A 24,026-nucleotide genomic window follows, 5' to 3' on the forward strand; every position below is an offset into this window, starting at 1 on the left:
TAGGTTTTTCCCCCGGAGGCTATGAATATGACTAATGTTCACTGTATTTATTTATTCATTTATTTTTTTTCTGGCCTCTCTTTTTAAATGCTTTTAAACTGTAGTCCAGTTCTGTTGTGTGTGATACACGCACATTTCTGGAATTAATTTTATTTTTCATAATGTTCATAAATGACCATTAGTCAAATTAGAATGTTAAAGTAGAATTCATGTCATTCATTTAAATCAATGAGGGTAGGCTAAACAACAGACACATCTCTTTCTCTTATACAATACAACAGCACCAAAATCTACCTCAAAAATGATCATACGCAAAATCAACACCTCGAACATTATAATCTTCATGAAGGAGGATATATTGAAGGAATGTTTTAGTATACTCATATATAGTCTATAATTATACTCCATTCGTTTTGGCTAGGTGTACCTTACAAATGAATAAACAGCTGACTTTATATTCACGATCACTGCATTTCCTGGGGCTATCTGCCTTTCTCGCCTGTAGGGGGTAGCACCTCTCAGTCACCAGACAAAAAGGAAGCCAGTCGATTTCCGATTTCCTCCTTCCCTTCAAGAGCAAGCCAAAGCCACTGCTGCAATGGCTAAGCTAATTTTGTTGTGCTTGAAATTTATAATTTTATATAGTACAGTCGATGCCGTGTTTGAGGATCAAGTCGGAAAATTTGACTGGTAAGAGGAAACTAGACAACGAGCACAATATGTCTATTTACAGTCATGTTTTAATGTGGAGATCCTAATGCTAACACCTGTCACAGCTACTAGCTTCGACCGGTGTGTTTGTGCTGGACTTTGTGTGAGGGAACAGGCCAAAAAAAATGATATAAAATGCAATAAAATGAATACAAGAAATTTCATGTACTAGCTTGCCTCAGGTGCTGTTAGCTTGTTTGCAGTTGGGGAACTTAGCTTGTTTGCCGTTGGGGAACTTACGGTCCAGTAAAGTCAAAGGCTTAATGTGAATAAAACTGATATTTAAGCATTTGGTAAGCATTGTAACCAGAGTGATAATTACCGATGTACCATCCACTAGGGCTTCACAATTCATCGAAATATAAATGAAATCGCAATATCGCCAAATACAATATTTGAATCGCAGGAGCTGCAAAAAATCGCAGGTGCTGCAATTTTTTTGAGAAAGGCAAAATGTGTCACGACATTGTTGTGCATTGTTGGCACCATACGTGTTGTGGTACTACAGAGTTGCCCTGGCCTACAACTCATTATCCGGACGTAAGGGAACAATGTTTGTTTGGTACAAGTCCCAACAAAAATCCCATCATCATTTTTAAACGTGTTCAGTGAATCTGAAATGCGAAAGTGATCATTCCAATCGGAATATCTGCCAAAATAATTACAAGATAATTGTTTTTGCATGTCGTGCAGCCCTACCATCCAGCAATACATATATATATATATATATATATATATATATATATATATATATATATATTTGGAGCTGTGTGTCATAACAGTTTTGTTTTTTGTTTTTGTTTTTTTTTTAAGTCCTTGTAGTGATAGAAGTATTGGTTTAGCCATAATTAATTAAGTTGGCCTGTTGACGTTCTGAAAGCCTCTCTCTTGTGATTCACACAGGAGGCAGCAATATGTAGGCAAGGTTCGTTTTTCCCATTTCGACACACATGTGCAGTCATCCAAAAAGGTGCTTCTGGCAACAGAGAACAACGTTTTTGCTGCACTTAATACCAGGACCGGGGAACTCTGTGAGTATTTTGTTACTCTCCTGTAATAGACACTCCTATTGGGCCAAGTACATAACAGTGGTATTAATAATCTATAATTACTGCTTTTAAATGTCTGCTACAGTCTGGCGACATGTGGATAAGACTGGTCCAGAAGGAAACGTTGATGCTCTTTTGCAACATGGACAAGGTGATTTTTATCAATGCAGTTGAGATTATAGAGCTTTTACTTGCTCCACTTAAAGCTGGTAACTTATTAAACTGTTCATGTCTCCCAGATGCGGTGCTGGTGGTAGGCAATGGCCGCCTGCTACGGTCCTGGGAGATAAATCTTGGTGGTTTGAACTGGGAGATTGTGCTTGATTCTGGCAGGTGATTTCCTCTTTGACTGGCAGTGATTGAGTTTACAATTGCCATTATTTTTTATCAGATGTTAACTGTTTTTGTTATACATTTTAGTTTCCAGTCGGCATGTTTGGTTGGACAGCAAGACACAGTGAAACACGTGGCTGTCTTGAAGAAAACTGCCATCTCTCTTCATTACCTTTCTAATGGTCATCAAAAATGGATAGAGAATCTCCCAGAAAGGTAAATAACCTTGTTTTTAAGTTATTGTGTCAACATTTAAAGCCATGTTTTTGTCCAGACACATAAAATTAGTGTATCTTCATTAATAAAACGTCTACACTGAAAGGAAGTATTTTTTATCAGCTTGAATGCTTTTGTAAAAGCACCGTCTGTATCACAATATGATGGTCATGGTTCCCATTATTGGCATGTATGCATATATTTGGGGGAAATGATATCAATACTTAATATATTAGATCAAAAAGATCTGATTATAATTATTTCTGATTTATACATACATTTAAGTGACAAATCCAACATTAAGAAAAATTAAAAAATAAAGCATGAATGGATATTTGCATAACATTTAAGTTATGATATGTATCTTTTCCACATTAAAATATCTAAAAATGACTAGACCTATGTTATATGTTTTTTTCACTATGTACTTAGATTATCCCAAATGTTTCCAGCAATTCTCAAACTAGAGAAATAGTGTTTCAATCATGGCAATATTCAGTTTCATTTGGTCGCCTGTCAATGACTGCATATGCCCTATTCGCATTTGACATTGTTGTGGTTGCCCTGAATGTTTTTCAATAAAGACTGGGGGGAAAAGCAACTATATATTTTAATCAGATTATTTGATGATGATAATATAATCTAGCAAGGATTTTAATCGTCAGGATCTGAAGTTATCAGAGAAACTCTGAGATGTCCTGTGTCGTCCGAAGATGTCATATATGACGAAGATGTCAGATATGTCAATGTCAGTCTACAGACAATAATACTAACTTTCTGGCCAAAAAAAAATACACACATAAATAAAGGCCTGTGACAGGAATCGAGCTGCTGTGTTACAGCAACATGATATTTGAGCAGAAACCTTCCTCATTTTACCACCAACTTCTTTGTGGATAATTCAGTTGTCTGTAAAAACATCCTTAATATCTGGTTCTAAACTATCAAAGAAACAAAAGTAAGGAGTCTCAGTTTCCAATATTCCAAAAATTTCATGTGTCTCCCAAAAAGCATTAGTGAATCACTGATTTTTAAAGTGACACTGCTTGTTTCTGTTGTGGAGGGGAGGACGCCTATGTGGATAATTTGGCTGTTGGTAAAGACCTCCTGAATGTTTTTTTTTTTTATGAATTAGCAGTTAGTTAGATTAACAGTCTTGACCCTTCCCTGATGTTCCGTGTCCGCTGTACAGCACTGACTTTAAATGTGAAACTGCTTTAAGTGCTTTTTATGGTTATAATAACTGGGTCTATTTATTTTGGAGTGGAGAAGACCCCTGTAGATAATTCAGCTCCAGGTTAAAAAGCCTCCTGAATGACTGACACTGAAGGAATCCAAACCGGGACAAGCTTATGCCAATGGTGGCAGAGACAACAACTCCCATGATCCCACGCTATTTGAAGACGTCACTCAGTGCCATCTTTTGTTATTCTTTTGATTGAGAGAACCCCAATGGCAGAAGTTACATACTATGCGTATAAATATTAAATATTAACGACTAACTTTATAAACAAGGTTGGCATTATTAAAACTGTGTAACTGTATGTTTTTTATCTCTACAGTGAAACCGTGGATTACCAGGCTGTGTATTCTGGTGGAAATGCTGAAGTTTTTGCACTGGGAGTCGTTCCCCATTCCCATATTACTGTTGTTGCTTACAGTGTGGAGGACGGAGAGATAATCAAACAGGTAATCCTTATTTGTCATAGCCATATATAGTATAAAAATGCTTCGTAGATCATATAGAATGTTATTCTTAAAATACTTAGATACTGAAATAAAATGCAAACATTGTTTTCAATACATCAAGCAAACCAAACTAATATAGGAATATTAATAAAACTCCACATTTCTGATATCTTTTCTTCCGTCTTCAGACATCAGTCGAAGCTCCATGGCTGTCCAACATACAGGCTAGCTGTGCAGTGGTGGCTCAGGGGATGTTGACATGTGTGGACTCTGCAACTGCATCCTTGTACATGCTTGACTTACATGTACAATCACAAATGACCCAGATCCCCCTGCAGGTATTCATCAAAATAAAATGGAAATGATAAAACGTTTTTCCTTTATGAAATGACCATGTGTCCTCTGCTCTGGTTTGGGTAGGTCTCCAATTGTTCTTCTCTCTGCATTTCACTACCAACACAATAGAACTGTCTTGCATTGTACTTTCCTCTTCTGTTTGTCTTATTCTAGTCACTGGGTCTTGAAGCTGCCCCTGGCTTCCATCCAGCACTGGTGTCCACCCAGCCTAACCCAGTGCGGCCGCCACTGTCAGAGTTCTTCCTTCAGCTCGGGCCTGAGCACTACCTGCTTCTCCAGCTCAACAATGGTCAGATAGTTACACTGAGGGATTTCAAGCCAGTATGTAACTGTTTTTCTAAACTGCACTTTTGTCTCATGTTTGACGTCCTGACAATTAAAATCGAGATTACTTGTTGTTTCTATGTTTTAGAAATTGTAATTATTGTGATGTACGCCACTCTAGATAAAAGCTTCTGTTACATGCCTAAAATGTAAATGTCATCTCACTTTCTTGAACAAGTATTTGACTGTCAGAGGCAGATGCCAGAGAAGGAAATGTTACAAATACACAGGCTACCTGTGAGACAAAATTCACAGTTTTTTCTTAAATTTGGAAATTTTAAAATATGTCCTTATTTTTAGGCTCTGAAGTTTTCTAAATTGTAATGTTTCTAAATAAAAAAGGTAAATCTCAGATGAAGATACTGCAGTTGTTAGTTAAAGAGACAGTTTGTGAAAATGATTGATGATGCATTTAATTTGTCTTGATTCATAGGCAATGCTGGTTTCATTTGCTACCACTGGAGAGAAGACTGTTGCTGCTGTCATGTCGCCCAAGAATAAAACAGTGAGTGAAGGAGAAATCATACAAAATACATAATTTATTTATGTATTTTATATGTTATTTATAAACCACATACTGATGTATGATGTATACATCATACATCAGTATGTGGTTTGCCGTTGTGCTCTCTTGGCACATTAAAGTATCAGCAAATATAGTAAAGTCTTATTTGTCCCCTTGTGTGCTTAATATGTTATTGGTATGTTTAATTTGATGAATAAAACTCTTACTCTAAAGCTTAGAAACACCCCTTAGTCAGGCTTTTTATGTGGCTGTTAAGATGTGGATATTGTTAGATCGTTTAAATCTTTAAAAGTGAAATGAAAATGATAATTTTCCTTTTTTTAACCTCTCTGAAAGATATGATCTGTTTTCATCCCCACAGGCTTGCAGTCTTAACCTCTTTAGTGCAGAAACTGGACGCAGACTTCTGGACACAACACTGATTTTTAATATGGATCCTAATGGTGGGAAACCAGAGAAGGTATACCTATTTTTTCCCCCAGGGACAACATGGCTTTTACACAAAGCTGAACATGTTTACTGTCAGAGCAGTTTGGGAGCTGACTTATGCACATCAAGCTTTAGGGTGTTAACAATGGTTTTCCAATCTAAATCATTTTTATTCTGTCTTTCAGCTATACGTACAGGCATTCCTCAAGAAAGATGACTCTGTGGGCTACAGGGTCATGGTGCAGACAGAAGACCACACACTCACTTTCATACAACAGCCAGGTATGAATGGCAAAAACAGGAAGCTTTATCAGTTTTGGAAAGGGTGCTCTGTCTGTCTCCACCAATGTTCATTTTATCTGAAGTATTGGTGTGCACTAAACTGTCAGTTTTGACTCCACCACCGAGGGGCGCCCAAGTAAAAAAAATTTAAAATCTTTGTTACAATAGCAAAATAACAGACCTTTAGCAGACCTTTTTATTTTCCAGTGATGTATTTTGGCCGTTACAGTTATCTGCATGTGCTGTATTGGTGTAGTGTGGAGAAATGCAGCCAGTTAATGGTCAAAAGGTGAAACTTTTGATTTACGTTATTCGGTCCCTCATGGTGTTTACTGTTAAGATCCAGTACATCTTTCCATCATGCAAGAAGGCTGGTGAGCCGTGCTTTGCCTTATGATAATATTTTGGTATATTTCCACCTCTTAATCATCATAAACACTGCCAACATCTGACCACTGTGTGGAGCACAAACAGGCTCTCAGTTTTTATAATGTACACATGATCTTGTCCTTTCCACAAGCCCTAGGAGGGAAAAAAATGTGTCATATCATTCACAGAAAGCGTCAGCACAAACTGCATACTGTGACAGGGTGTGGAAAGTGGAATGAATGATTACAGAACAATAATGAGTCTTGTTTTCCAGGGCGTGTAATGTGGACAAGGGAAGAGGCCCTCTCAGATGTGGTAACAATGGAAATGGTGGATCTGCCCCTCACAGGAACGCAGGCAGAGCTGGAGGGAGAGTTTGGCAAAAAGGCCGGTAAATGTCAGACCAAGATCCCCTCATTTTTTTACTTCCATCTTTAACTACTAATCTCTGCTGGATAAGTATTCAGTATTTCATCTAATATTATTATTATTTTCAGTTGTCCTCTAATTTTCCTGCATGTTCTACAAACATGGGACTTTTGTCTAATTCTAATCTTAATTTTTTTGTAAATCTTTTTTCATAATTTTCACTTTTATGAATCACTAATATAGAACTAAGATAGAATATGTATATTTAGTTCTGTTGCTTATTGCTTTTACCTTTATCCTTACTTAAGCTGCCCAGCACCTGCATTTAATTATCAACCGTCTAGCTTTTTTATTATTTTTGCAGTTGCTTCAGGCGGATAGCCAGTTAGAAAACAATTCATGGCTATGTTGAGGTAATGAATCACTTGGTTGCTATTAGTTTCACTTCCTTCTGTTTTTTCTTGCTTTTATTGCCGCATTTGGATTCAGCTATTCAAGGTAACAGATTTCTCTGCTGTTATTCAGTAACACCCAATTGCTTGTGCTAAAGTTAGGGTCTCCTGTTTTTGACTGAAAAATCATATCCACTGAACCTTTCTCTTAGTCACTACCCCCTCAGCACTTTAGAATTAGCCATGTAGTTGTCCAGATTTTAAATTTGCACCCATCCTGTTTGATTTATGTTGCAAGCAATATTCTGCCTAACAAGTATTGTTTTACTGTATATTAGTTTTTACACAGTGATCTATGATCTATAGGCTTTTAATGTTGTGAGGCACAGCTGTGATTTGCTTGCAATGACAATATATCCACTGTGACAGCAGTCTAATAAGTTGTGATTCTTGAATTACATCCCTAAATGTGAATTGAATCCACTGATAGTCATTAAACAGCTTCTGTGCTCTCACTGTAATTTTTCTAGATGGCCTGATGTCCATGGTGTTGAAGAGGCTCTCCTCTCAGTTCATTTTGCTGCAGGCCTGGATCGCCCACCTCTGGAAGCTGTTCTATGATGCACGGAAGCCCCGCAGTCAAGTTAAAAATGATGTGACCATTGAGAACTTGTCCAGAGATGAGTTTAACTTGCAGAAGATGATGGTTATGGTTACTGCATCTGGGAAAGTACGAAAATAAAGCTTCCTTTCTCATCTAGTTATTGTTCAGTAGTTGTGCCATTGAGACAAGCTGTGCTGCACAGTTGTGGTTAAACTAGATTGTGTTTATTTTGTCTAAGATCAGACAGACCTAAAGTAAAATTAAACAGTAAAAAATAGACACCTCCCTGAAACTCACTTTTTCCTGTTTTTCCTGTTCATCCTTTCCTTCTTTTCTGTTAAGCTCTTCGGGATTGACAGCAAGACCGGCAGTATTTTATGGAGGCACTACTTGGACAACATCCCATCTAATGCAGCCTTCAAACTAATGGTGCAACGGACCACTGCACACTTCCCTCATCCCCCACAGTGCACACTGCTCATCAAAGACAAGGTATTTAATAACAAGGATTCTGAGCTCTGTGGTTAAAGAACTTCAGGGTGGGACTCAATTTCATTATCTTGCACTGCATGAACATAAAACAAAAAGCAAATTGCTTTCCTATGAAATCAGCAGATTTGTAACTCACAGAGACTGACAGGCTTCAAGAAAGATAACTAAGTTTTTACTCAGCATGCCTTTATAAGCATGGCAAAAGCTGAATACCTTCTTTTCTCCTGCAGTTACCAGCACTTGGAAAAAAAAAAAACTTTGGCCTGACCCGTATAGCTTAAGAAGTAGTGTGTTTTTTTGCCATTTCTTATCATTCTTGTTCTTTTTTGATCAGGACACAGGCCTGGCCACACTCCATGTGTTTAACCCCATCTTTGGAAAGAAGAGTCACATCACTCCACCCACTCTACCTCAGCCAATACTTCAGTCACTCATGTTGCCACTCATGGACCAGGATTATGCTAAGGTCTTACTTCTCGTTGATGACCAGTACAAGGTCAGTGGCAAACTGTAAACCTGATCAGTATTCTGAAATTAGTGCCTACACCCATCAGACCAATGCTCAACAACACAATCTTTTTGTTCTTTGATTAGTTTCTGTCCACGGTTTGTACAAAATTGTATGAATATAGAATTTAACTGTGGTGATATTCTGTGTAATAGGTGAGCAATATTCACTAAATAGAAACAGCTTTGAAAAATCGTATCCCTCTTGCTGATTTTTCTCCAGGTATCTGCCTTTCCTTCTACAAAGAATGTACTGCAGCAGCTCCAGGAAATGGCCTCATCCATATTCTTTTACCTTGTTGACTCCAGCCAGGGACGACTTTCTGGATACAGGCTACGAACGGCAAGTGAACCATTTTTTTTGCTTCATTATTTCAAGGTTCTTTGCGCATCAGGGCTCAAGAATTTTGGACGGTTTTTAGAAAGCCTAGCCATCACCAGGATTCAGCTTTTGGTTGCCAAAGATGACAGCAATGGTTGAAATATTTTTATTGTTTATAATTGCAGTGATAATTTTCTTCCAAATTTCAGTAACGGAAATAGTGATAAAGAGCTCTGAAATATATTTTACACAGCAAGTGCTTAATAGAGTATATTTGGTTGAGTTTCTCAGGTTGAAGGAAATCAACTGAGTACTGTACTTTTAGTGTGAATATCGAGTGGATATGCACAGTAATGTGAAAAATATTCTGAGAATGGACATTATACCCTGAGGTCAGTTCATTGTTCCTGTCCTTATTGGCTGCTACCACAAAATGATGACTTTGGTTTTTCTTTGTTCTCAGGACTTGTCCACTGAGCTGATCTGGGAGGTCGTCATCCCAACCGAGGTACAGCGAATTGTGTCAGTCAAAGGGAAAAGGCCCAATGAACATGTACACTCCCAGGGAAGAGTAATGGGAGACCGTAGTGTCCTATATAAGGTACAGTAACTTCCCCTAAAACCTTACTATTGCTGTGGTTTGGACGGAGTGTTGAGAAAGTTTGAAAATTATGCTATTGCTCTTCTTTGTGCTGGATTTGGTTCTGCCTGGTCTTTCCCACTCCAGTCATAAAGACAGTCACTCCCCATCCTCTGATGTAAACTGAGATCTCATCTTTCCAAGGGAACAGCGTACGTCACGCCACTGTTTCCCTAGTGAATCATATTCAATCTCCCACTGACCCTGAATAAGAATCAACATTTTTTTTGTACTGGGACTATTTATTGTAGCTCTTGCTCGTAATTTTTGGAACATATGAAATGAATCCTTCTACTCTTGGACTCATTATTATGCACACTTTCACATAAATGCCTAAAATGTACAGCAACAATACAAAACTCCAAAGCTCCTTCAGGGCATTCTGGAGGTTGCAATATTCATTACATTTCACAACACAAAGGTGTGGGACAGGACGAACAACACTGTGTTTTACCTACTTTTAGAACTTTTGTCCTGAGGGTGGTTTATATCAACATATTGGATAGAATGATGGGACAGCCAACACCACCATATTTTAGGCCATGCAGCTAGTGGAAATATTTGCTGTTATATTATTCTTGCATTTTTATGTCTTGTATCACATTTGGTCAGTGCCAGGTTGAAAGCGTGTATGTGCAAAATGATGCCTCCTTGTCAGACACAGCCAAGAAGCACCTTCTATTTATAGGTCATGTGTATTTTTCAATTAATTGTTCATAAAAACCTTTTTTCCCAACTGAAGAATTTTTCACGTCTAAACATTACACATTATCATTGAGCTTGTTTATATTTAACATGTCTGAAAGAATTATAATATGATAATCCTGAAAAACACTTTGAATTGTATGAACTAATTGTTTTTTGACAAAATGTGTAGTTTTCAACAGATCTAATTTTTTTTTTTATAGTACTTGAACCCCAATCTACTGTCAGTGGTGACTGAGAGCACAGACTTGCATCAAGAGCGCAGCTTTATTGGGATCATGTTGATTGATGGTGTGACTGGCCGCATCTTCCATGAGGCTGTTCAGAGAAAGGCCAGAGGACCAGTGCATGTTGTGCACTCTGAAAACTGGGTGGTGGTGAGTATTAGTGACAGCTACAGTCACTCTTGGGCAGAAATAAAAATGATCCTCTATTGTTTTGTTGCTTGGTTGCAGTAAGAATATGGCGTCGGCTAATGGCAGCTGAATAAAATTTACAAAACACCCACACTGAAATTGAGCATTGGACACATTAACAGAGAGACTTTGACATGTGATGTGGTTGACTGTGTCTCCTGCCTCTGTTTGACTCTGCAGTACGAATACTGGAGCACCAAGTCTCGCAGAAATGAGTTCTCAGTAATTGAACTGTATGAAGGAATGGAGCTCTACAACAGCACTGTGTTCAGCTCACTGGACCGCCCACATGCTCCTCAAGTGCTTCAGCAATCGTACATTTTCCCCTCCTCCATTTCTACCATGGAGGCCACTCTGACTGAGAAGGGCATCACCAGCCGCCATCTGCTCAGTAAGTGTCAGAGGCATGTTCTGCTGTCTGCCACTTATTTTCCAGTTAGATACACTGTAAAGAAACCCACCTTTTCTCATAAATGAAAGGTCTTTTCAACATTGTTTGGCCCATTGCCTTTATTAAACATTTCTTTGGGTTTGCTTTGTCACAGTTGGCTTGCCCTCTGGAGGGATTTTGTCATTACCCAAGATGTTCCTTGACCCACGGAGGCCAGAAATAGTGTCTGAGCAAAGCCGGTAAGCCCTTCAGTCAGATTTGGTTTAAAACATTTCACATATATATATATATATATATATATATATATATATATATATATATATATATATATATATATATATATATATATATATATATATATATATATATATATATATATATATATATATTATTCTCTGTCTGTATAACCTGTTGACTTAATCTCCAGTGAAGAGAATCTGATACCGTACGCACCAGAGTTGCTGATCCGTACAGAGTGGTTCATCAACTACAATCAGACTGTATCAAGAGTGCGAGGAATTTACACTGCCCCCTCTGGGCTTGAGTCGACTTGCTTGGTGAGTCTGCCATCACAGTGCTGACAACACTACTGACAAACTAATTTTGTCTGTATGCATTATATGATGATTACCAAGATAGACATATCTTAAAGTTTTAGTTTAGCAGTTGTCTGCTTTATGACACAATGTTTTGACAGATGCTTGGAAAGCTTTCATTCAGTCTTTCTGCCACTGTGTATTAGACCTTAATTTATGCTTTTTCTGTAGCAATATAAATCCAGTGATTTGTGGTGTTATCTTCTAAAATTGTGAATAACTTATTTTTATCACTAGTGCCATTATTTTATGATATTAACTTGCCATTAAAGGTCATAAGACAAATTATTACTGGCATTTAGGTTAAAATTTATGAAAAAAATATCCTTATTTATATACTTTGTTTTGTGTTGAACACCCAGAGTAATCATTCGTTTTGACAGTGTGGCCATAAACATTTTAATCTATCCAAAAGAGGTGTAGCACAGGTGCTGATATTACTTTTTGATGTGTTTTTTAGGTGGTTGCATATGGTCTTGACATCTATCAGACACGTGTTTATCCATCAAAGCAGTTTGACGTACTAAAAGATGACTACGACTACATGCTGATCAGCAGCGTACTCTTCGCCCTTTTCTTTGCCACCATGATCAGCAAACGCCTGGCAGAAGTCAAACTGCTCAACCGGGCCTGGCGGTAAAGTGATAATCAAAATCCCATCTCTGACAGCCCTGAGGCTGCACGACGGACCTCAGCCCGTGGGATGAGAGGACTGAGGCCGTGCCTGTAAAAGAACACAGGTCAAAATTCAGTAAGGCCCATAAGGAACTGCAGGGGTGAGGGGAGAGTGGGGTGGGGTGACAGGAGGGGTTAGTAAAGGTTTTATGTGTTTTTTGTTTTGTTTTGTTTTTTTTTTTTTGTTGCTTTTTTTTAACTTATTTTGCAAGCACAAGTAATTATTTCATAGAAGAATAATTGTTTTTTGTGTTGTGTCACTTTAATGTTTAACACAAAACTAATTACAAATGAATGAAACAGACTTGAGTTTATTAAATTGGAGTTTGGAATTTCCAACATGTGAAAGGTGTCTACATTCTCCAGAGCCAAGTGAGGAAAAAAGATTTTGAGGTTTGCTCTTTCTAGATACATGTATTTACAATTAAATCTGCTAGCCCATTTCAGCACAAAGCCATTCTTATCATTCTTAGAGCATGATGCCTACACACGTCAGCAGAAGAGACTGCTTTTTTTTTTTTTTAATTTTATTTTTAAACTAGGGACTTGTGCCTTTTTTTCCTCACTTGGTTCTGAAGAATATACACACTACTGTTTTTGAAGGCAGAGCCCCAGCTGGACTTCATTGTAGGAGAAATGCACCTGTTTCCTCTTATGAACATGTAAAAGTTAGATACCTAAGCCATGATATTTTTCTTTCCAAGATTACGTTTCTTTACATTTCTGCTTCGTTGGACTGCATTCATGGAGAGTGGTAATAAATTTGGAGCTCAGAGAAAACAGACACAGAAGACATATAACTCGTGAATATGATTTGGTACAAAACAACAGTTGTATGGTTTGTACTTTTAACCTGCTGAAACGATGTAATACCCGGTGCCATTTGATTTGATGGCAAATGAACTGTGAATATAAGGTGTGAGGAGATAATGTAGCACGGACAAGAAGTGGTTATTTGTGCTTTCCTGAAGACTCTCCCTCCAATGGCACTGTCACACTGTCTCCATCACACACTTGACCATGGAAAATGGCCAACAGTAGCCATTATTTTATGTACATCAGTCATCCTGCAGCTCATGTTTGTGAGCGGTTTTAATTCAACGTCTGTTGTTGATGCTCCATTAAAAATTGTCTCAGAATTGAGTGTTTTCTCTGCTTTCCCAAACTTTCTGAGAGGCTGTAAAAGATTTGTTGAAACCTTGAAATGTTTGATTAAGGTCAGACATTTTCCAAGTTAACATGATATATCTTACTCAGTCTAGGTGCAAGACCTTTAAAAGTATTGGTAATATCTTCTCTTGTACTTACCTAGTGTAGGTTGCAATATATTTTCAAAAAAGAGCAAGCACATCTAAAGCCATTAAAGACCTTATCAATAAGTCAGTAAATCCATAATTATAAGTGAAATATTCAATGATACACATTTAGTTTAGTTTTGTCTGCATTGTAGTATGTGTTTAAGAAATTTAAGGAAAAAAATGTATTAAAGACCAAAGTGTTCCAGTGAGAATATTGATAAAGTAGAGACCATCAACCAAAAATACTGAACACTGAACCAATCACAGAATGAATAAGTTATTTTATTTCTATAAATAGATTAAAAACACAATTTTACAATGATTTACTTTTGACACAACATCATGAACTTACAAACAGTCTTTGTTCAGATCAGATTTGATACAGGACCTTCATGAGAGCTTAGAACCCACTTGTATGACAAAGGCTGTAAATGTGAGTCTGCATTTCAACAGTGTAAATGTAACATGATTTCCATGCCCACGCAGGTACAAAAGGTCCAGTCTACATTTTTGACCATGTAGGCAATATTGAGCTAAATTTACATACATGATTAAAAAGTTTGCCTTAATGATTAATATTATTGTTTGTAATCTCATCATAATTTAAAATGAACTGTGAACGTTTGTAAAAAATGAATTTACAAATGTGTAAACACAGCTTATGTAAAACCCTTAACCGCATCATAAACACATTAATGACTTAGTTTTTGGCTAGTGTTCATGTGTCTATCAAAGGACCTGTCAATCAATTTAAGAATGACAGCAGGTTTCAGTTGTATCTTCTAAAGTTTGGAGGTCTGACTACTCTGTTTACATTCAGATCGCAGAACGTAACTTTAAATAAATTAAACACTGTGCAAATGAGAATAAAATATTTTGAATCAATCAATGCCTGAAATGATAATGTTAAGTATTTTGCAGGTAGAATGTAGCTTGGTGTAACTTTGAAATAAAAAGATCAGCTTTTTGATTGTGAGAATAAGTGCACTTACACATAAAACCTGGAAAAAGCATTGAGCACTGAAATTGACTAGAATCCACTGAAACTTTATAAAGACGGAGTTTTCTCAGGTGAACCATTTAATATAACCATTCAACACTTGTGTCGTTACAATATTGGCCACGTTGTTCACTGTTGAATTTACCATAAATCATTATCTTAATGTGAGAATGATGATCTGCAAAACATTAAACCTATCTACACATTATACTCATGGTTTAAAGCAGCATTGTCATAAACAATACATGTACAAGCCCAGCTTGTACATACAGTAATTATTTGCTCACCTCTAAGAAATGTAGTATTAGCTCAGTTTCTTTCAGTGATGTGTGCATGCGGCTGTCAGACCTAAAAATAAATGAGTGATGAGACATTTTCCCTGTGAGATAACTGCAGTATCCCAGTAACCAAAACTGAAAATCTTTATAGGAGGTAAATATTTCTCCACGATTAGTGAAAACACTGGGTCATTGTGATTTTTTCTGGGTTGAACAAGAGGATGTCACTAAAATACTGACTGGTAAAATTTTCAGTTAAAAACAGAAAAAACCTCACAGTGTGGTCTGGTATAAGTGGTCATAGAAAGCATCAGTCATTGAAAATAACACTAATATGACATTAGACATGCAAATGTAGCATGAAGACGTATCACATGGTTATTAATTAGGTCAGTCATAGTACTCAGCAAGTTTCAGACACAGTGACATGAGTGAGGGTTTCTATCTGTTGTGCCAGACACTGGTGTTTCCCATCCTCACCGGTTCACTAAGCAGTCTTTCTCGTCTGTCTGTGTACGCTGGTCGGTCTGGCGGCAGGAGGATGTAGTGAGTGGCACTGGCCTGTCTGCCATCCTTCAAAATGGGAACGATGCAGGGAGAAAATTGAGCTGCAGGTGGCGACCTTTCACTGTGCTGTCTCTGTAACGCCTTACTTACATACTTTGGGTTAGCAGCAAAACTCTGTGTGGCAGGCATCACACCGTTGATATAAATTGGAAGGCTTTTGGGGCTCGGGGTACGTGGTGGGCAGGGCGGAACTAAAGGGATCCTTGGAGGAATTTTGGGAGGCTTGTCTTCCTCGCTGGTGTTCACAGTCTGTGAGAGAGCGGGAGGTTTTTGCGGGATGGGGATACGAGGAGGGATTTGTGGCTTGTCAGTGGAGCCGGTTGTGGTGCTGCTGTGAGGCTGGAAAGCAGGGCCTGAGAAGGAAAAACGGAATCTGGATGACTGGTGTTGGTCTGGCTGTTTGCTACAGAAAGAATCTCCAACTGCTGATGCCACATGCTGATGGTCTTCTCTGTGGAGAGTAGATGCCCAGTTGTTGGCTCCAAACCAACCTCCTCTACCTGTTGGTGTGTCCTCTCTGCCTGGCCAGGAGAAAGCCATGGAGCCAATCCCAGCAGCGCCAGCCTGCAATGAGCTATCCTGATAGGCATGATTTACTTGGCCACAGTCTCTGTTACTTCCCCTGGATATGGCCTTGGGGCAGCTTTTGGGCAAAAGGCGCCGTCGGTCACTGGTAAAAAACTCCACCTCGTTATCAGCAGCTTCATCCGACATGAGCTCCTCTGGGTCTGGCAGAGGTGGCAGGGGTTTGGCCTCTTTCTGGAGGCCCCCAAATACTGTCCGTCTCTGGGAAGAGGGAACCACCTGGTCTCCCTCATGGAGCCGCAGTATGTTATCAGATGTTAGGCGATAAGTATCAGAGTAGAAAAGAGACTGGGGCAGCGAGATATTGGCTGGGAAAGGGAAAAAGAATCATGCATTAAATCAGTGTCTTCATGGACTCATCCTAAATTGCACTGTGCACCAAGAAACCACTGCTTTGCTATACAAGGTTTTTCTATCACTGTTGTTTCCTTCAGAGTGGAAACAACTCTCAGAGGAAGAAACATGGAAAACAATTTGCAAGGAGAAAAAACTCGTAGCTACAGTGTAGTGGTGATGTAGGAGGGAAAAATACCAGGGGGAGTGGGCTGCCCACTTTCCTTAGAAAAAAAAGTTTTTGATTAAGTTATCTTACAGGAAACGAGTAAAAACATGTTGAAAACAACCGCTTAACCTATCACCCTCTTCGTCAAACATCAGCCACAACACCCTGATTAACAGAGGAATCATCATTATCTGTGGGGCAGGCCACAATCTTAACGTAGCTTCCCATAACCTTCTCTGTGGAAACATCCGACGTGCCCCTGACTGCAGGAACAGCTGGTGACCAGGGAGCGATAGGCTCCCCGACTCCTTCGCTCCGCTCTCTTCTCTGCTACAGTGATGACAAATTCACCTAAACCCTGTTTTCATGCTGTTTTATAAGCCAAACCAGGTTTAAAGTCTAGTTTAACAAACCAAGACAAACTTAAGAATATGAATTCATTATCCTGGAGAATTTATTGAAATTAATTTAATTTTAAAATCATATCAGCAATTTTTAAAAAAAATGATTTGACTAAAATTTTATAGCACTTGTCAAACCTTTGAAGTGTTCTACAACAATTCCAAAGGACAGTCAAAAATGACAATTGCTGTAAAATCCTATCAATGTTACTTTATTGTTTGTTTTTTTTTCTCAGCTTATTTTATTTCAGTTTTATAGTACTATGTCTGTTTAAATTTTAATGTAACTTCATCTAAAGCATTTGCTAGCAATTAACTTTCAAAACCCATGTCTGCAATTGTCAATAATTACAGATTAAAATAAATATTATAATGTACCTGAGAAATATTAAGTCAAATTCACAGTGCATTTAAACCATCATAAGTTAGTTAGTTAGTTAGTTGTAAACATTAGTTGTCATGTTTGTTGTTTTCTGTAAATCTGTGGCAAAGTAATTGTATAATTTTTTATATGTAAAACTAATATGTAAAGGACTCACAGTTAAATTCCTTGGCCATCTGCTGTTGTTGAAGCTCTGTCAGTTTGTGTTCCATGTCAGCACTCAGGCCAAAGCACACTCTGCAAGGCAAGAAAGGTTGAGAAATACATACAAAGCAGTGCATGTGTGTAAATCATTCCTGCACATAACCTGTCATGAGTAAGTCATTATATGTGAAATAACAAGCATATGCTTTAACAGAATATATTTTCTGTTCATCTTTATGTATCAACATGATGTAAAACCATTGCAAGTTACTCAACATCTTCTCTAAACCATGAATGGTTGCTCCTTATTTACCTAATATTGTCCTTTTGTTTCATGTTATTTTGCTACATATTTCTTATTACTATTGCTAACACACATATATGTATATATATACATATATACATATATGTGTGTGTGTGTGTGTGTGTGTGTGTGTGTATATATACACACACACACACACACACACACACACACACACACATATACACATGTTTTCCCTGAGATTTCTCCCTTTTTTCCAGTTGTTTTTTTTTTGTCTGTCCTTTATGGTCTACAGATAGAGATTCTTAATGCAAAACTGCAATTTTGGGCTATTTAAATCAAATGTACCTTATCAAAGAATATGACAAATTCTGATCATAGACACATAGAAACTAGTGAATGCAAGTGATAGTCAGATGGCCTTAAAATGAAGCCAGGTCTTCATCTTTTAAAACATCTTAAAGATTTGTTTTTGAATGTGAGGGGTGCAAAATTTAATAGTTCAATTTTATTATTTTTTGTACCTCTATACATCAAACATTAGAATCATAGTCCTAATCCTATATGATAAAAGTAAAAGCCTGGTCACACTATAAAAAATAACAACAGATTCTATTTTTTTAAATTCTTTCCAGTGTCAGAACGTTGTCTGCATACCTGTTCGGGTCATGCTGCCCCCAGTAGTTATTCTGACTCCTGGCCATGCTGTGGCAGAAAGGCAGTTGTGTTCTTAAAAATCATGTCAGCACATTCAGACCCATCACAGCTTCATTCTAGCCAGTGGTAAGCTGTTGGAGAGACACAGAAAACTGAGAGGTTAGGGATTCATCTTTTCCTGAGCAACAGGAAAACTTGGATATTCACACTTTGTTGCAGCCGGTGTGTCAGAATTAAATTTTAAACACCAAAATTCTCCACATAATAGCACTCTCTCCATTTGTTCTGGTCTTCCCTCCATTGATGTGAAATACTCATAAACAGGGCACATAAACCATGTGCATCAGGAACACAATCCAACACACCCAGTTTCATGCTCTCATCCTACCAGGTAGGTCAAAGGTCAAGACAAATACTCTAGAACAAATACTCAGAGGCTCAAAACACAAACATATATCACCTGTAGATTAGATAATTTATGTGACTAACACAGCAAGGCTATAATCACACAGATATATTCTACTCTGTCCCGTTATTTTTCCTCAATCAGAAATAGGCTAGCCTACACTGAAACATAGTAACTGGGTAAACAAAAAGCATTTTGTGAGAGAAGTGGGAAAGTGAATTTTTTCATCTTGGTTTTGTCTTGCCTATTTGCTAGGTACAGTAAATAATAATTTCAATTCCTGAAACACTGCATTGTTTTAGTTGAGCCTCCCAAGAAACAACAGTCACAACAAAAGCCCACTAAATTACTTCAGTCTGCTCTGGCAGCTGCCATGTGTACTTCTTTGTGGTTAGAGCCATTTGTCTGATGAGCAGGCTATTGCACAACCTCCGGGTTAGAAGTGGGAGGGCAGCAGCACTCCTTACCCTCCTTCTTCTCTGTGACCATGAAACCCTGCAGTATCCACCCTTACAACAGGGACTAATTGTGCAACATTCCTGTGATGCTGAATGACAAACTCCAGCAGTGAGATGGCACACCACATCATCACACAAAGACATCACACTGTAACTAACAAAACAATATCTTACTGTAATAATTACAATGTTGTGTGTTCTGTTTAAATTGCTAAAATGTAAAATAAGGACATGTCAAGCAAAAGAAGTAATTCCAAGCTTCAGTGTAACTTGATTCAGGTGACCATTTTAATATTTGACTAATATGATGGCTGCTTCCCGTCTCCTGGTATGACACACCTACTGATAGCACTTTTCAGGGAGATTGACACATGTATTCTGGATCAGGTGTAGATAATTCTGTTTTTATGTGAAAGGTGGCACCATCTGACCACTGAAGGGGTTTAAAACTGAGTGAAGTCCCTTTGTCTGTAGGACTCCCTAAATTATCCACAATATTGTACAGACATGAAAATGTGCGTCCCATAGCTTTTACAACAATACTTAATGCAATAATGCAGATACAATACAGACATTTACCCTTGCCACTAAAAGCTACATTTCACAATAAAATGTAAGCACTAAATTGTAGATACTGTACACTCAATATTCCCTTTTCCTGTCTGTAGAATGGAGCCATGCAGTAATTCACCTGCAAACTGCTAATTAGGAATCCACCCCCCACATACACACATACCCACACACATGTGCACACACACACTTGGCTGGAGGCCTGAGGGTGTCCATTTTACTATCACACTGCAACTATATTCTCCAAAGTCCTGCTTTGTTTCATGTCACTAACAGTTCTACAGTCAATGTGGGAAGCAAACAATGTAGAGTATGCATAATGCAACAAAAAAACCACACAAACAAAACAGTGACCCATGCATCTATTTGAATATTCATGTAATCCTTAAGACAACCAACTGTGGCGTCATTTCCTCCAGTGAACCTCAGAGATGGAAGACGCTGAACAATTATGAATTCTACCAGCAATTACACAGTGTCCATGAATGGAGCCACTCTCAGGCATGAATGGGCCTTTGTGTCACTTTGGTGCACAGTGAAACAAGCCTGAAAATCCAAGTGAACTCTCCCATGAGGTTAGGACTGAAGATACACCATGGAGACAAGCAGAAATGGCCAAGGTATGAGCCTGTGCAACAAATCCCCTGCATGAAGTGCCGCTGCTGGAAGGACAACCAAGAGACCAGAAAAAGCTGTTTGTTTATCTCATGCAGGAACCTTGATGTGTTATCCTTGGCTGCCCCTACCTCACTTTTTTAGGCAATGGGTATTCACTGACTGGACTGGACCTTTACAGATGATAATATCACCTCTTTACAACTTGCTGTAAACTCCACAGTCACAGCCTAGCATTCTGTACAGACATCTAACCAAGTGCCTTCGATGTAAATAATTCCACCATAACATTTATAGGCCACAATACTAGAAAATAATGCAGTGCTATGTGACTTAAAAAAATCATTTTTCAACACCAGTATTTGGAGCCTAGATGAAAGTTTCTTCTTTAACAGAAATAATGTCAATAGAGCACTGTGAATGATTTTACTAAAGGAGAGACATGTAAATGTGTGACTGGGAGTTCTCACAAAGCCTTGTAATCTACTAACACTACAGAAATACAGTATACTCTACATGTATTGGTTTTTAACAGGTCGGATGTTTGAGGCCTGTGCTGTAGGTGTGACAGGGCCAAGCCATTCACTTCACCAGATAATGAGAATGCAGTTTAGGGTGTGAACAAGATATGACTGACTAAAAAACAAAGTGCAGTTTTAGTGCAGTTTTATCATTTGCAGAAACACTGAGCCTGAATCTTGTTTGTGTAAAAATGATTGCACTGTTTGCTTTTCAAACTGTTTTTTTATGTTCTACAACTATACATTGTATCTCTAAATGTACAGTAAAGTATGCAGTGGAAATCTTTTTATGCACATATTTAGTGCTAGAAAAATTGCACAGCCCAACTGGCCAGTATATGCCATACGCCAGACCAATATACACTTGACCATTTTAATAATAATAATAATAATAATAATAATAATAATAATAATAATAATAATATCTAATAACATCCACTTATATTTTTTTATCTTTGATTTTTTTTATACTATGTTGATTTTCCTAATTCTTATTTTTACTCTTTTTCATTCTAATCATTATTCTCTATGCACACTATTCTCATTAGCCCAGCTCTATCAGTATGCCATGCTACATTTCACTACACAGTTTGGTGTTATCTTGTGAAAAATAAGCCCTTGAGTCTGACTCTTTGAATCTTGACTTAAGTCCTCCTGACAGCGAGACAGATGCAGGTGAATTATTAGTCTCTGGGACTGGCTCATTTTATTTATGAACTATACTGACTATAACTATAATGACAGTCATGCATTTCGTTGTGGTATGAATCATTTCAACACCAGCCCAATTCGATTATTGAAGCTGGTTCAGTAGGTGTTGGTGGTAGAAAAAGCCAGCAGGTGTGGAAGTCACCCAGGATGCTGTAGCAAATTTTACATTGCCCGAGTAAGTTAGTGACAGCTCTAGACAGTAGTTTTATAATTTGGTAATATTACAATATCTGTTGTCAAACACTTCTGTAAAAGTGTGACTGTAAATAAAAAATTCTAATAACCTAAGTAAGCTGAGGGAGAATATTTATTTAATTGGTGGTAGATGTAATGGGTAGGCAAAAAATCTTGTGAAGAAACAATTTAACTTAATGTTTACAATGTTCAACGTTGATCTAGCTCTCATAAATAGAGATCATAGATCTCATAGATCTCATTCATTTATACATATACGAAACTCCACGCACCAACTAAACTTTTTTGCCAGACTGAATCCCTCTTTAGCGCCCGCTAGCGGCGCACCGGGGATAGGCCGAGCAATCCCGCCACCATCCCGCCCCGATGGATTCACTGGGCGGACATCAGGAAGCCATACAGCGGTCAGGAGAGCAGCCTCTCCCGCTGATCACAGACAAATCAGTCAGATGGACGAGCTTTATCAATCCACACACAGTTCAACTAAACAGTTATTTTAAAGAAACAACAAAAGTACGGTATTTCTCAGCAACGACAACGACTGTTTTTGCAACTTTAAAGTTCTCCTGAGGAAAGAAAATCGACTAATGTTGCTTTGTATGATTTTAAATAACTGGGCTTACATACAAGCCCACATTACATACAAACACTACTCCTTCTGGTTCAGTTTAAATAGATGAAAACCCAGTTTCCATCGATTCAAATTGTGATTTTTATGGCTAAATGGAAGGAAGTCTTACCATGAAAAAGCAGACTACTTCTCCATCACGTAAAGCCGGCTCAGGCGATCGATTCCCGTCCAATGTCAGAAAACCTGCCTAATAGTATGAGCCACACTCCCAGTCAAAACTGAACCATGTGCAACATCCTTCCTCTGTCAACAACGCGGGGAGGTGAAACTCATTTTGTCAGAGTGACGCGCTTTTCCACATCTCCTTATAAATGCATCCAGCACCCCGGGCACATAACTGTAACTCCACCCAAGACCGCCTTAAAGGGAAAAATCCCCTTAAAAATTAAAACCACCAGGAAAAATTGAACACCGTTTGGAAAAGTAGCGCTGTACCGTAGTAGAGTATTGGAAGAATCTGAACCTCCACTTCTCTAAACGAGAGCAGAAGTTGTTATAACCTAGTGGATTGTCACGTCATTATATAGGTCAGGTATAGGGAATCATCCTAAGGTGTGGCTGTCATTATCCATAAAATATGTACTCACTGCCAATGGAACAGAATCAGTCAAGCAAAATGTCTGTTCTCAAAACTATGGAGCGTTACATTTATTCCAAGATAATTTATGGTCATTTCAGAAAGAAAAAGAAAGAGTTTTCAAGTTTCTCCTATGCAGATTCCCCTCTGCAAAATGACTCTTAAGATGAAACGGCAAAAATGCCCAGAATCAGAATTTGAATCATGTTTATCTGCATTGTGTAATGAATGAGAGTATGGGAAATTGCCCTTCATAACACAGTAAACAATTTTGGTCTGACCTGTGTGGGAGTCAGAGAGTGTGTGGGTGTCTTCTGGCATGAATACAATATAGGGCTGATAGAGAGGAACAAGTACAAGATTGGCAGCCTGATCATGGTGGATGAGGACATGTTTTGAAGCCTCCATGTCACTTTGGAGTTCACTGTCTGTGTTTGTCTTCACCCACGCTGAGGGTGGCTGAAGGACAATACAGGGGGCCATTTACCAGAAAATAACAGGGAAGTGAGTGCAGACCATTCTTGTTTTCACCACAGAGTCCAGACCACACTGAGCCTACTGTCTTCCTCCAGACTGCCAAATAATGTTTTTACTGTTGTAACAATCCTAATAAATCCTCAGACAAATAGACACACTAAATACTGTAAAGTACTGAATAAAATAACCACCTCATAAAAGTGTAAGAGTGATGCCAAATGACCCTGTGACCTCCCTTCGTTCTTTCCTATTATTTACTTGTTCCACTGTTGTAATACTCCAATAAAACCTGTACAGGGTCATATATGGATTAAGGAGTGCCTTATACCTACATACCCACTGTAAATCAAAAACCCACAAAATAAATACACCTCATGAAATGTGCTTGTATTGCT

General features: G+C 38.2%; 2 protein-coding genes across 2 annotated transcripts; one reads left to right on the top strand and one right to left on the bottom strand.

The window, feature by feature from the left end:
* The first annotated feature begins 536 nt into the window (after positions 1-536).
* On the top strand, positions 537-13,533 carry emc1 (ER membrane protein complex subunit 1). Its single transcript, XM_071475719.1, has 22 exons — positions 537-690; positions 1,615-1,742; positions 1,846-1,911; positions 2,000-2,093; positions 2,181-2,309; positions 3,872-3,998; positions 4,187-4,336; positions 4,509-4,676; positions 5,113-5,184; positions 5,567-5,665; positions 5,820-5,916; positions 6,560-6,676; positions 7,577-7,776; positions 7,993-8,142; positions 8,477-8,638; positions 8,873-8,992; positions 9,435-9,572; positions 10,520-10,693; positions 10,913-11,123; positions 11,278-11,362; positions 11,551-11,680; positions 12,180-13,533. The coding sequence occupies exons 1-22, from the start codon at positions 599-601 to the stop codon at positions 12,357-12,359; spliced, it is 2,889 nt and encodes a 962-aa protein (XP_071331820.1). The 5' UTR covers positions 537-598; the 3' UTR covers positions 12,360-13,533.
* A 425-nt stretch (positions 13,534-13,958) lies between these two features.
* On the bottom strand, positions 13,959-22,872 carry LOC139620330 (ERBB receptor feedback inhibitor 1). Its single transcript, XM_071475720.1, has 4 exons — positions 22,687-22,872; positions 18,471-18,601; positions 17,565-17,644; positions 13,959-16,430 (listed from the first exon to the last, which is right to left on the bottom strand). The coding sequence occupies exons 2-4, from the start codon at positions 18,515-18,517 to the stop codon at positions 15,412-15,414; spliced, it is 1,146 nt and encodes a 381-aa protein (XP_071331821.1). The 5' UTR covers positions 18,518-18,601; positions 22,687-22,872; the 3' UTR covers positions 13,959-15,411.
* Positions 22,873-24,026: the final 1,154 nt, after the last annotated feature.

Source organism: Trachinotus anak, unplaced genomic scaffold (assembly GCF_046630095.1).
Source record: "Trachinotus anak isolate AG129_WGS33_773 ecotype Australia unplaced genomic scaffold, CSIRO_AGI_Tana_v1 ptg000004l, whole genome shotgun sequence".
NCBI lineage: Eukaryota > Metazoa > Chordata > Actinopteri > Carangiformes > Carangidae > Trachinotus > Trachinotus anak.